Source organism: Amphiura filiformis, chromosome 16 (assembly GCF_039555335.1).
Source record: "Amphiura filiformis chromosome 16, Afil_fr2py, whole genome shotgun sequence".
NCBI classification, from domain to species: Eukaryota; Metazoa; Echinodermata; class Ophiuroidea; order Amphilepidida; family Amphiuridae; genus Amphiura; species Amphiura filiformis.
Window position 1 is genome coordinate 8,333,180 of NC_092643.1, and position 15,096 is coordinate 8,348,275.

At 36.6% G+C, this 15,096-nt stretch overlaps 1 protein-coding gene across 1 annotated transcript; it reads left to right on the forward strand.

The window, feature by feature from the left end:
• The first annotated feature begins 4,523 nt into the window (after nucleotides 1–4,523).
• LOC140136354 (adhesion G protein-coupled receptor L2-like) lies at nucleotides 4,524–15,030 on the forward strand. The gene is made up of 13 exons (XM_072158084.1): nucleotides 4,524–4,542; nucleotides 5,348–5,910; nucleotides 6,503–6,646; nucleotides 6,772–6,831; nucleotides 9,751–9,853; nucleotides 10,295–10,420; nucleotides 10,788–10,872; nucleotides 12,222–12,345; nucleotides 12,615–12,685; nucleotides 12,851–12,962; nucleotides 13,250–13,353; nucleotides 14,023–14,128; nucleotides 14,806–15,030. The coding sequence occupies exons 1-13, from the start codon at nucleotides 4,524–4,526 to the stop codon at nucleotides 15,028–15,030; spliced, it is 1,842 nt and encodes a 613-aa protein (XP_072014185.1).
• The last annotated feature ends 66 nt before the right edge of the window (nucleotides 15,031–15,096 follow it).

A 15,096-nucleotide genomic window follows, 5' to 3' on the forward strand; every position in this document is an offset into this window, starting at 1 on the left:
AAAGACAATCATGTTGTTTTGAAAAGATACTAAAAGCAATATTGTGATATTTTAATAATAATTTGCTGAAAACAGTGTGCACCCACCCAGTGAAAACCACCTAACTTAATCATGTTAATCATCTGTTTCCATGGTGAAATCATTGTGATCTTACACTAATTGTTAGCTTTAAAACAGAGTATTCGATAAAAGCACTTAACTTAAAATGGTAGTGCATAATGTTGCCGTATCACCACGGAAACAAACAAACAAGTAGAATAGGCAATGTGGGCATCTCTTCTGACTAGGCAACGCAATATATCATCACCAATCAGTGAATAAAAGGCAAATATAGGCCTAATACGTACCAGTTATATTGAAGTATATTAAGGCATATGCCTACTTAGCAAATTTCCTCCAACCTTGACTATCCTTATTCACATCCATTCCTGTGAATGAAGCTAATTAGTATCACCATGGACCGACTAAAAGATGACCCAGCTTTAGTTGACAGGACATCACTCCACGTTTCTGACATTAGACGCATGTTGGAGTTTTGCTTGAACAATGTTTACTTCATATTTGAAGAGGACCTTTACCTTCAAACTGATGGCCTGACGATGGGATCCCCCATCTCCCCCACCGGTGGCTGACCTGTTTATGGAGTCTTTTGAACGGGAAGCTCTTCTGACCGCTCCTAATCCACCTCGGATTTGGAAACGCTATGTTGATGACACATTCTGTGTTATCGAACGTGAACATTTAGCGTCTTCTCTGACCCGCCTCAACAATCTTCGTAAGGATGTTATCAAATTCACTTATGAGGAGGAGACCAACTTGCTTTCCTTGACATCCTTGTTAAGAGAAAGCCTGACCTTTCACTTGATACTACAGTCTACAGGAAGAAAACTCACACTGACCAGTATCTTAACTTTGACTCGCACCATCCAGAATCAGCCAAACGTTCAGTGCTGCGATCACTGTTCCAAAGAGCTGACAATGTTTCGTCAAACATTGAGAAGAAACGCCATGAGAAGACTCACATCCGACAAGCTTGAAGCACAACAAGTACCCTTCGAAGTTTGTTCATGACTTTACATCCCGACCTGCCAGGACTGACACGACTGACGAACCTAGGCCTAATGCTACAGTCATCTTGCCGTACGTAGCTGGGACCTCTGAAGCTATACGCAAAGTTCTTCGGAAGAAAAATCTTCGCGTTTACTTCAAAACGACTAATACTCTAAAACAGCAACTTGTATACCCCAAGGACCCTATTCCCAAGGATCTTTGGCCAGGGGCTATATATTCTATACCTTGTGGATCTTGTGACCAAGTTTACATTGGTGAAACTGGCAGAACTTTGAAGAAGAGAACTAGTGAACACCAAAGAGACACTAACTCTGGCAACACACAAAAATCAGCAGTCGCTGAGCATGTGTGGCAAACCAACACAACATTGATGAACACCAAGTGGTCTGAAAGGAAGTTCATGGAAGCTTGGCATATCCATGCCACTCCGGACAATTTCAATAGGGACACAGGAGTGGACATTCCTCCTGAATGGAATAGATTATTCAAAAGGACCTCTGACCAATTAACATGTTTGTTCTCCACACAGGAAGTTCTCCTTTTTGACTCATTGACAATTCCTGTCAATTTATTTTGACATGTCCTATTGACAGTTCCCCTAGTGTATAAAGGTGCATCATCTTGTTTGTTTAGTTGCTCTGAAGATGGCACTCGCTAGAGTTCCGAAAGCTCAGCCCTCTGAAAGGACTTCGTTAGGGAAAGATTAAATCTTACTCATGTTTACCGACCTAGAGTACCAAGTAATTTCAAATCACAGATGCCGTGTGTTCCGCTAGTCACCAGCTAGAAGCTCTCACAGCTCTTATGATGCTATGCACTCAACCATGTATAAACACAGACTGTGTAGAGACAATGCATTGTTGGGCTAACTTTGCTTGTACATATTTGTGTGCTCATGTGTATCGAGTTGGAAACTGCGCATAGATACGTTTATAAGAGAATCGTTTTGTAGCCAAACCTTTCCATATGAAGGAATAGTAATACCTTATTCAACCATGCCACGGTCAAAAAAAACTTCTAGCGTGACACCTGTTACCAACTGTCAACATTTTCCGGTTATTGTTTTAGGCGAAGGTCACTTTCTGGAAAGCTGGACTGAACAAGGTTAGCTGATATAGCTGATATCCCATCCGGGTCATATGTTGGCATTGGGTGTATGTCAAACTGGTAAACTGGTCATCTCAAGGACATAGAAAAAATTCCTTTGGAAACTATAGCTGTCAAAAATTACTGAAAACTAAGAGCGTTATACATATTAGAAAGCAGCTCGGACTGCTGTGGTGTCGTCTCCAGAAAAGTATTTGGATTTAAGATATAATAGTGTTTTGCCGAATGAAACATATATTATACCTCAACACTTTTCAGTTTGACCTATATCCATGATATCTGTGGATTAATGTACAAAAGGTTAAATTATTCATTCTCCTGATTGATGACATTAGGGATGCTTGTTATCCATTACTCTCATTTTTCAAATTATGCATTTTTATGCATTGGCGCTTACATTTGTTGCCATGTTAGGGAGCGATCGTTATTTATGGCAGGGGGGGAATGGGTAAATTTAGGGGGGAACACGAAATTTTTTTGTGGTCTTGAGGGGGGAACCTGAAATTTTAGTTGAACCAGGAGGGGGATTGTTAAATTTTAAATGGAGAAAATTGGGAAAACAAGGGGAACGCGAAAATTTTGAGCGGACGCGAGGGGGAACGCGAAATTTTTTGCCAAAACACCCATTCCCCCCTGCCGTAAATAACGATCAGTCCCTTAACATGAATAAGTCGTCATGCATGTGAGCCTTCAGCTCTTTTTCACATTACCTAGTAGGCCTACAGTTTGATAGCACGTCATCAATATATCACGCTTCGAGTTGGTAAAACCATATACATTTTACAACGTTATTGGACAAGGTTCTATTAATACAATATGGCACGGATTTTAATATACACCTTTATTTTGGCGGGATACGGAGTGTCGATATCGTTTGGAATACAAAGTAAGTATTCAAGCTTTATATACGCCGTAGAAGTGACGTCATAATCGGATTAACTACCATAGCAATAGATGAATACAAATTTTGAATATAACGCCCAGCACTACAAGCAGATCGCACTAATCACCTGTGTATGTCAGCAAACCTAGATTGAATACAATACCGCTCTTTTCAAAGATACTTACCGTCGTTTTATCTTTTCGGTTTCGGTTTCAGGTTTCGGTTTCGGATATCATTGTTATTTTGAAGTGTTAGCATGATATGTGTGAACAATCCTTTTATTCTAGTCTTTTGTTGCCTACAGAAAAGTTGCACGAAGATAACTTCTGTTTCGGTTTCGGGAGTTATGTTAATTTCTGACATGAAAAACGTGAGATGAGGCAGGAGTAGCTCGTGAAAATAGCCCAGCGTAGAAATATACATTAATCACTAGTAATCCGTGTTGCCAAGAATTAAGTATACTTGTTCGTGCACGATTAAGTATACTTGTTCGTGCAAAGTTGCACGAAGATAACTTCTGTTTCGGTTTCGGGAGTTATGTTAATTTCTGACATGAAAAACGTGAGATGAGGCGGGAGTAGCTCGTGAAAATAGCCCAGCGTAGAAATATACATTAATCACTAGTAATCCGTGTTGCCAAGAATTAAGTATACTTGTTCGTGCAATCGCGCAAAAATCGGTCATATGATTATGTAGAGATGAAACGGGGAATTATTTTCGTCCCAAATACACCTTAAAACTTGGCAATATGCAACACCATAGAAGTGCGTTGAAGTGAAACTAATTGGATTTCTTTCATTGGAATTGGTAATCTGATAATTGCTTCAGGCAAATTGCCAGACTCAAATCTATTTTAAATGTATATTATTTGTCATTCATTGACCAGGCTGTTTTAACAAAACGTAAATTACGGATTTAGTTTTTTTTTAAAGCACGCATACCGCTTTGTTTTTCCCCCAAAATCAAAGGTACGTCAACGAATCTCTGGCAATAAATTAAACAAATTAAATTTAGCCGAAATCGTATAATTATTATGGCTTTAGTGCTGAGGAAATATATTTGAAAATAATATACTCACACATGGCAGCTATGGCTTTCTTTCCAGTTACATATTTTAACCATTCGATATAACTGATTTATATAAATTTGAACCAGAAGGTTGAAACTGCTCTTGGCAGCTATTTCAATGTAGGCATGTATTTTACTTGTTGTAATCACACGCCAATAATTAATATAGGCATTTTTAATGGATGTATAGATGTTTTCTAGGAAAGCGATAAAATCGATATAATGTATTGTGCATGTATATAGGGCAATTTATTGTCAGATTTCTGTATGTAGAAAATACACATTAATTTTTTTAAACAAATAAAATTCCAAAATATGGTACGTTTTCTGTCTTTGCTTGTCACGTGGTAGGCCTATGTTGAAGTTGCGATTATATGTTCAAATACGTTTCAAGATGGATACCAAGAAGTCAGGTAGCCGAGCGGTCTAAGGCGCTAGGCTCATATAGTATCCATGATAGCGGCGCGGCGTGAGTTCGAGCCACACCTCTGCCACATTTCATTTTTAAAATTTCATATTAGGGAAATGTGGCTGGGAGAATTTATGTATCTCGTAAGGAGGAGTGCTTTATTGCTAGATGCAGTCAGTATAGAATGTTTTAAATTGGACCTAATATCTTTGAAAACCATTTTAATAGAATGCTGCCAATTAAAAAGCCCCATCTGTCATGATTCCATTAACATGGTTAATGGTGACCAAAACACTAATTGTTATATCATGTAATAAATGTGAAATGATGCAGCTTATCGACTCAGCAGACGCAAGTGTTACGGGGTTAAGCGTTTTTTCGCGTGTTCAATGAAATGCTGCCCAAAAGCCCCATTACTATCATGATTTCGCTAACATAATTAAGACATGGGGTATGGGCGAACTTGAAGTACAGGTATCTGGAGAGGGGAAGCAACGAGTTACCCAAATCACAGCGGCAGGTAGTGACTGGGCCGCCGAGTGCGATATGTGTTTATTTTGGAAGGTTCGTGTTTGTTTTAAATTTTGGGGCGTTTTTCCAAAATTTGATATTTTTGGTGATATTTCAAAAAAGCGACATGGCACATATTTTGTTATTGCTATTGCACTTCTTTTCCACATACCTACGTTACCATTCGCAGAGAGAGAAGGAGAGGGAGAGGGAGAGAGAGAGAGAGAGGGTGGGAGAAGAGAGACAAATATAAGAAGTAGTTCTTATTGACATTCCACAAACGACTAATCTATCCGCAGATACTACGACTGAAGCCCAACCTTTCACAACTGAAGCCCATACTACAACTGACACCCATCCTGATACAACTCAACAACAGTTCCCGACAAGTCAGCAAACGATGATTCCAGCTATGTCTACTTCGAATTCGACGACGAACCATCCTACTGCAAGCAGGACCATGTTAGTGAGCAATCCCCAAACGACTAATCTACCCGCAGATACTACGACTGATGCCCAACCTTTCACAACTGAAGCCCATACTACAACTGACACCCATCCTAATACAACTCAACAACAGTTCCCGACAAGTCAGCAAACGATGATTCCAGCTATGTCTACTTCGAATTCGACGACGAACCATCCTACTGCAAGCAGGACCATGTTAGTGAGCAATCCCCAAACGACTAATCTACCCGCAGATACTACGACTGATGCCCAACCTTTCACAACTGAAGCCCATACTACAACTGACACCCATCATGATACAACTCAACAACAGTTCCCGACAAGTCAGCAAACGATGACTTCAGCTATGTCTGTTTCGACGACATATCATCCTACTGCAAGCAGGACCATGTTGGTGAGTATCCCTCCATTGTTATCATACCATTTAAATATCTCATCATGATACACAGTCATGTTGCATGACTACTCCCTATTCCAGCAAAATACAGAACTAATTGTTTTAGGATTAAAAAAATATTATCCTGTTTTAGCAAATGAAACATCTAGCTAAATCTAAAATTATTTAGTCAGTCCTAACTAGCAATAAAAGTCTAATTTTAATATTTTGCCAATTTTTTGAAACAAAGGCTAAAAACATGCGTTTTAGGGTGTTTTTCGTATCCTGTGACAATCAAGGCCAAAGACTTGTGCTAAGACTAATTTCAGTTTATGCATTCTAATTTTTGGAAAAGACATGTTTCATTCTTATAACCAACCATTTAATTAAATTAATTAAAATTTCGGCATATACTCAAGATTTGGAATACTTAGACTTGTTCCATGTCTGTGATTTTTGTGACTCGATTGTCAGAAAACATGCCGAAAATGCATGTTTTTGGCTCATTTTTCAAGAATCTCCAGTTAGGACTAAATGAATGGAGTAGACTGCGTATTCTTGCATAAACGTTTACATAATTGTGTTAGTGTTTTAAACACTTGCTTCACAGTATGGACATTTGACAACACAACAAATAGCTTTTGGAAACTCCGAAGAATTAAACGAAGTTTTAGCTGCGTTTCAGGAGAATATAGAAATACCAACCAATGCAACAGAAGAAGAGACCGTCCAGCTCATACAAGACTACAGTGAGGTAAGTCACTAAAACACACACCAGTATGTTTTATAATATAATTATAGTATTAATTATGTGTAATAATGTGAAACATAATGTACATAATTTTAACATTAATTCATTAATTTCCTTTTTTCATTCAGATGGCGATCAAACTCATCTTTCCGGATTCTTCTGATGAAACGAATACTACAATTGTAAATGTAAGTAATATTTTTATTCAAAATGGTCTGAAATGGGGTAGCTTTGGGATGGCGGGGTATCGGTAACTTTGGCAGGTCTATTTAGGTCAACTTTATATTAATCTGTCACTGAGAATATGTTCCTCCCTAGCTATCAGCAAAATAACGCATTTAATGCATTACTTCACAGAAAAGAGTCATTTATCTTGTTCTTTTAATTATATTTTTTATATGTATGTAATAGAGCGAAACTATCAAGGAATTTGAAATAAATGACTTTTTTTACGTATTTGACTCACGTTGGAAGCTTTGTAGCTTTACCAGTAATATTATGAAAAATGATGTATGAGTTAAAAATACCATACATAAAAACAACATGGCTATCAGGTGATCGTGTTGAAATCGACACTGACTGATTGGTCCAATTTGTATGTTAATACAAACAAGGGATACCAGATCAATGTGCGTTGTATTGGGGTGGAATAACACATACCGTAAAACCTCGTCTACAAGCATATATGGTGTTTTTGATGAAAGCTTAATTAAGACGATACATGCGTAAATATGCCAATACAATAAATGGTCTTACAATAATACTTGTTTGTATTTATGCTTGGATCTGTAATTTATTTGCTCAAATTCCATAATGGCGCCTGGATTAATTTAGCTTTCATCAGAAGCACTATATATGCTTGTAGACGAGGTTTTACGGTACGTATAAACAAATTTTTTTATATGGCAATAAAACTATACGATTTCCTTTTAATGATACTTTAAAAACCGTAATATAGAGAGCAAGGGATGCAAAAATTTCATGTCACACGGCTTCAAACTTTGAAAGCATTTTATATAATCGTAATATATCGCGGTTAATAATTGTGACGTGTCATGTCAAAAAGAGACACTTTTGGGCAGGATCGTAAATGGAGAAATAGCCAAAAATCTCCCTGGGGTGATTTTTTTACAATTTGAGTTTGTTGCGAATTTGTGATGTTATTTATGTTTAAAATATTGTCTGATAGTTTCAGACCGGAATATAACTGGTATCTTGTATTTTTTGAGACATTTTTCAAGGTAATTCCTACTCTCAACATTGTCAATAATATTTCTAAAGGCCGATATCTCAATTTCCAATTTTATAATACCATAACTTACGAACTCAATATCTTCACTTAGAAATGTCCGATTTCATCGGAGAAAATGGCATCGTGGAGCAAAATATCTCTATATTTAAGATATGTAGAAACCTCAAAATTGATAACCTGCCCAAAAGAGTCTCCTTTTGACATGACACGTCACAATTATCCACGACTGCCAATCTCACATCACATTTAAAGTAATATACCTCTATCAGCATGGCGTGTTCAGTTTTCTCTCACAAAGTGTACTTGGTCGGTGTCAAGCCTTTAAGTGATTGCACCTCAAGGCTAAACATTTTAACTGAAACCTGAACAGTGGCGTAGCTAGGAGTTCTAGCGCCCGGGCTACGGATACGTAATGGCGCCCCAATCCTTGAAACAATTACGCGAAAATTTGCACAAATACAGGGTGTCCCAGAATGATTTATACCGTGTTTGAACAAAATATCAAAAATATATAGTCAACAGTGTATCTAATTTTAATAAGTGCAATACAATGCCACACGTGTCTCCCACTTATCCTGTGACTTTCATGGAAATAGCTTGATTCGTTTTGGCGTGACATTGCTATTACTGAAAATGGACGAAAACTGCATGTGTGTAATGGCATCATAACACATGGATCCTTTGTCACCATCGTCCAGCCGCACTGTGCAATATATTGGAGAAATCCTACATTCTTTGATAGGAAATACACCAAATTTGGCACAGATGTAGAGCTACCATGCTAAATAATTCTTGATATGGGCTTAAGTGAAATTTCAATATGACATCAGATATTTAGGTTGAAAAACATACTTTTTATGTGATTTTTACCACAATTTTTACCCAAAAATATCATTATTATAGAGGATATAACTTCCTCAAGGATTCTCCGCAGTAAATTTTAATCTTCTTTGTTACGTAGCTGTGGGTTTGCCCATATACTGTGGATATAAATGCATGCTGTGACACTAAGGACGAACCTTCTCTATACTTTTATGAAAAATCCATCTCTGCCGGCATTTCAAATGATAAAACTCGCACACCTCATTAATTGTCTTCAAAACTGCCGCCAAAGTAAGAATAGTTTAAGGTCACTCAAGCGTAGCAAATCCTTTATTCCATACAATGATTGCTTCGTAACATCATAAATAATCGATAGATATCGACTATTTAGTAGAAGTAAGAACAGGACACAGCAATATACTGCATAACATTACTTTGTGCTGAACGGTTAGTAATTTTACAGGGATTCAAAATAGGTTGCTTTGTCAAAACTTGTAATTTACCATTTTTACGCAATCCTCTGTAACTTCTCCTAGAAACGTCCAATTTTTAAAATCTAAAAAATCTGAGAAAGCTAAATATATGTTGAACTTAAAATGTAAAACAATATGACCAATAGAAATGCGCTTCATACCTAAAAAAAGTCCATCTTTTTCGGTATAAATCATTCTGGGACACCCTGTATGTGATGCGATCAAGCAAAATGAGTCCATCACATATGGCCTAGTACTAAATTAATTTTGATTAAAGTTGAATATCTGTCTTTATTGATCTTTCAAATCAAATGACTATTTGTGCTGAAATGCGCGCGAAGCGACGAAATTTATTTTTACTTTCATAACTTGGAGGGGCACTGAATCGATGCTGAATTGGTCAAGGCGCTACGCCACTGAACCTGAAAGGTAGGTAGGGACGATCGTTGTTTTTGTACAATAACACATTATAATTAAACAGCAAAGGAAAAGAGTTGGAATGCAACTATTATAATAAAACTTCACCGCCTTTACATGCAAATTGTTGCTCATTTTGTCAGGTCAATCCAGCTGAGTTGACAGAGGGAACAGAAGTATTACTTGGTAATCTTGCTACCAAACTACCACCAGGAGGGTCTATTAGAGTGGTTACAGAAACTGTGGGTATGTATCAAAAACACGGAACCCATAATTATTTAAACATTTTAAAAACGTTACATCATCATCATCATCATCATCATCATCATCATCATCATCATCATTATTACTATTATTATTATTATTATTATTATTATTATTATTATTATTATTATTATTATTATTATTATTATTTTTGTTATTATTATTATTATTAGTGTTATTATTATTATTTTTACTATTATTATTATTATTATTACTATTATTATTATTATTATTATTATTATTATTATTATTATTATTATTATTATTGTTATTATTATTATTATTATTATTATCACCATATCATCATCATCATCATCACCACCGCCGTCGTTGTCTTTATCTTCTTCGTATTCGTCGTCCCTCACTTTTCATACTTTTTCAAGTATTATCTTATAAACCTTGTCGTTTACGCAAATACCACAGTTGCTGAAGTCCGTAGTCTCGTTACCAACGACACACAACGTATGGCATCTTTCAGTGTAGCAGGAGGGGTGAATTCAACCAAGGCAGCATTGGACGTACCTCTAGATAAGCTTAATGAAGTCAATGGTAAAAGCCACTAGGCTCGGGGAATCAACAACAAATACAAATAAGTGGCAATACTCTTGTCATATCTATATACAAGCATGTTGTCTTGCTTATTACCTTTTGAGAAAGTCTCAAATCTTATCAAAACAAAATCTTCAAGTGTAATACATTAATGCCTTACCTTTTCATCAAAACCGGACTGATATTTACTTACTTTCCAGTCTCCTTGTCTCTTCCTCCGGTGCCTCGGGTACATAAATTTATTAACGTTAATCGTAAGATCTTAAAGGGGTTTCACAATATTAAGTAAATAAAAGAGCTAAGAATGTTAACTCTTTTGAATGCTTCAGAGTGTTACTGATTGCTTGTTTTGATTGTTTTCACTCAGGCACTATCACTGTGACCCTAGTCTATGTTGACCACAGCATCGTTGGATCAAGTAATGTCAGCCTTGAGTCACGAAACAGTGACAGGTATTAGCATACACGAGACGGTAGCGTCCGCATGGCGGTCTATAGACCTTTTTCCCTCTTTCCCATCATGCACTATTCCAGGGGGGTATGAGTGTCGCAAAATACATCATCTCCCCGGGGGAGTACAGAGTTATGTGCATTACATTCTGGAATACGGACATTTCGGCTGGTGCCTTCATCACAAAAAAGGAATCCCCGATATTCACGACAATGGCGCGCGATCACTAATACCTTTCGGGGGCAAAAAACAACATTTCTATGCCTTATTGACATGGTGTCGTCGCCAAAAAAAGTTTCCTGTTATTGAAACCTAACTTTGTATAAATTTTATAGACCTAATGGTGAAAAACAAATGACGGGACACGCCGTGATATTTTGTCGGCGTCCGTTTCACTTTGTTTCGGAGATGAAAATAAAATGTAAACAAAATCTCTTACACAGATGTTCTGCATCGCTCCGTCACTCGTGTATTCAATAATTGCATAATTAGTAACATCGATGGCCTTTACGATAATCCGCATATATGGAATCAGTATGCCCATATTCAGACAAAATAATTGAAAAGGTCTGGCAAAGACCATCGGATGCACACGATCTATGAGGTTGATGAACTACGTCATACCCCCAGGAATAGTGCATTGTGGGATAGAGGGAAAAAGGTCAATATGTAGGGCGCAGTCACTCCGCGTCGCATCGCGGGATACATATCGAGCCATATGCAGTATTATGCACCGTCTTTGATCACATGCGGACGCTACAGTCTCCATGAAGCCAAATGGACTATTATTAGTCAGTTGCGTAGTTTCGATTTTTAGTCATTATAAGGACACTTTACTCTTTGCCGTTCCCCCCCCCCTCTCCTCCTCCTCCTCCTCCTCCTCCTCGGCTCCCCCTGGCTACGCTCCTGATTAGTAGTAGCATGTCTTGATCTAATCCAGCTTATTTTATACGTATAGGTGTAATAAGGGTGTCAAAAACATGAAAAATTTGGGGAAAAGGGTAGCAAAATTGCAATTGCTAATACGCGAAAATGAAATGTTTAAGGTTTAAGGTGTGAAAACGGGCGCGTGTTACCTATTTAGGGTATCGTTTTAGCGAAAGGTTAAATCCTTGTTTACGGTGCTTTTCAAAAGTTGTTTATCGCGGATGGTGTACAGGCCACAATGGAAGTGACCCACGGGGTAATAAGGTAGAAACAGATAGGAAACGAGAAAGATTGCATTTCAAAATATCATATATTTACAAATAAATGAACCGAAGAAATTTCTACAAGTGCGGTTACAGACTTACAGTGTCTAAAGGAATCAGTAATTTGACAACCTCTTTATGATAACTTCTTCTTCTTCCAGAGAACAAGATAACAACACTGAAACTACCGTTGGGTTAGCTAGTGGTATTCTCAGCAGCACGGTATATGTGGATGGAAACCAATTTAATGTTGATCCAAAACTCAAACTTGAATACCACAAAAAGGTATGTTCAATTTATTACACGACAAGCTTCAAATGGAAACAAGTAATTCGCTTGACGCAACAAACATATTTAAATGTAATTTAACCACATGATGGAATACCATTGTTTACTACTCTTTTTACATTATTGTGAACGGCATATTCGGGTAAAAACGGTCATTAAAATAAATATTTACGATAACCATTATACACTTAACAGCCATTATCATGATTATTAACAAATGTTGTAATTCCTTGATGTCTGTTCTGTTGTGTATGATCTGCTCTCAGGTTCCAGAATCACAGCAAGCATTTAGAACAGAAAGTAAAACTATATGTGCATTTTGGAATGCCAAAGAAAGGTAAGGTTTCGATAAGAAATTTCTTATTTTTTTAAGAAATTTCTTATTTTTATTTTCTAGTTGTTGCAATAATTAAACCTCTAGTCGTCGGTTCTCCAAATTAGACAGGTTGAAACTTGTTTGTAATGTTCCCTTTACCAAACACATTTCTTTCCTTATACACAGCACTTGGTCTACAGAAGGATGTGAGAAAGTTACACAACGTAATGTTCAAGTAACATGTTATTGTAATCATACTACAAGCTACGCTGTGCTTCTGCAAATTACCACCTATCCGGTAAGATTTAGTTTCTTTCCCTCTTAGTTATCTTTGTTTTTTGCCATGTAGTTGTATGTGTTTTGGAATATTAACCTCATGATTTGCAGTTTTTACACCTTTCTAAATTTGAATTTAAAAAGGGGGGGGGAAATAACTGTCATATTTAGTCTTAGGGTAACTGCTAATGGAAAGTTAATTGGCAACATATTCAATTTGTATATCCATTACTTTCCCTATTTTCGATTTTAAACTGTAGTAAGCAGTAAGTTTATTAAAAATAACACATTGTTACACTTCCCAACTAGATACCAAAATTCCACTCCGTTTTTATGACGTACCTAACCAATATTGGGTGTGTACTTTCTATACTATCGCTGGCGATGTCTTTTTTCATCTTTATGATTTTCGAGTAAGTATTTTATTTTTCATATCTTTATAACATTTGAAAGGAATACTATAATGATGAATCACTGATCACTATAACCAGCACTTTTGTATCATAATGACTATAGAGGGCGTCGGTTTTCGATTTTATTTTGAGGTGCAAATCTGTTTTTCTCATCGCCGATTTCCGCCCACAGCGATTGGGCACTTGCTGTGTTATACAAGGGCGGATTAAGGTTATTAATTATTTTAAACTGTTGTGATTTGGTAGTTCACAGCATCTTACGAATGGTAGTGAGCGTTAGCAAAAACTGCATTGCTCAATTCATAGCGAGTGTGTAGAAGAATTAAAATATCACAGATATATTTTTATAGGTACTGCGGTTCTTGAGTTACGTTGTAAAGAGGGCTGAAACAACAACACTTTTGTAAAACGTACATAACTCATTAACAGCAATAAATTAAGCAAGTTTGCAAAGTATACGATTTGTAGAATGAACTTTTGCAAAACATCAAGGTGTTATTTTTCAATAATATATTGATATAGATAATGAAAATCGATTTTTAGGTTGCTTCGACCAACAATACCTCGTCTACCCTTAAAGTAGCATTATAGGCCTATTCGTCAGAATGCAGACCTTCATGACGATATAGTTTCCCTCATATCAATTTCTCTCCTCTAAATTACGCCCAGGTCGTTACGAACAGCCGAACATTACATCATACACAGTAATTTTGCGATGGCGTTATTAGCCGCCCAGATGTCCTTTCTTCTGGGAGCCGATCAAACATCAAATCAGGTTTGCAATTTAGATTGTATACATATAAAATGATTAATTGGACAGGCAATATCGTTTTGGGCTAAATTGTATGGTCTAAAGTATATAAAAGATAACATATTTAGAATGATTTTTTGGCCCAATTTTTTTTTTTGGAACATGGAACAAAAAAAATCTTTTTTGAATTTTGATCAACTTATGATTTTTTGTTTTAATTGATCATTTTCATCGTACCCTTTTTCTCAAAGTTAGTCAAAATAAAAAAATTGGTCGTAGATATTTTTATCTAGTTTTATTTAAAAATTATTAAAAACATTTTTTACTCAAGAATCTGTTTGTTGTTGTTGTTGTTGTTGTTGTTGTTGTTGTTTTTGTTGTTACGTGGTCCGAAAAAATTTGGGCCAAAAAACAGTTTTGGGGAATTTTCTCTAAAAATTAACATTTCCAGAGAAAATTCCTCACAGATGAATGTATACTTTTATATACTTTAGACCAACAATTTAGCAGTTCTCAGACCCAAAAGTTTCCATAATTCCAGGGTTAAGACCATGTTAATGGTAGCGTGTAACCCTAACGCTAATCTGCAGAATTAGAATTCTTCGTTTAGTTTGTACCCCACAATGAAGCGAAAATGACTCGAAAGAATACCATTATAATGATTATTAACACGATTAACAAATACATTTTCTGTGTTTCAGACTCTCTGTAAGATCATCGCAATAACCATTCACTATTTGTATCTGTGTGTCTTCTGCTGGATGTTAGTTGAAGGCATCAATTTGTATATTAAAGTCGTACTGGTTTTCAATACCGAAAAGAGCAAATTGTTATACTACACACTCTTAGGTTGGGGTGTGCCGATTATTATAGTGGCAGTGTGCGCAGGGCTTGCATGGGATCAGTATGCCACTGAAAGCAGGTGAGCTCAATTTATCGAAAAATATTCAGAATATTTATATTTCTTTATGGTTTTGACAGGATGTCGTCTG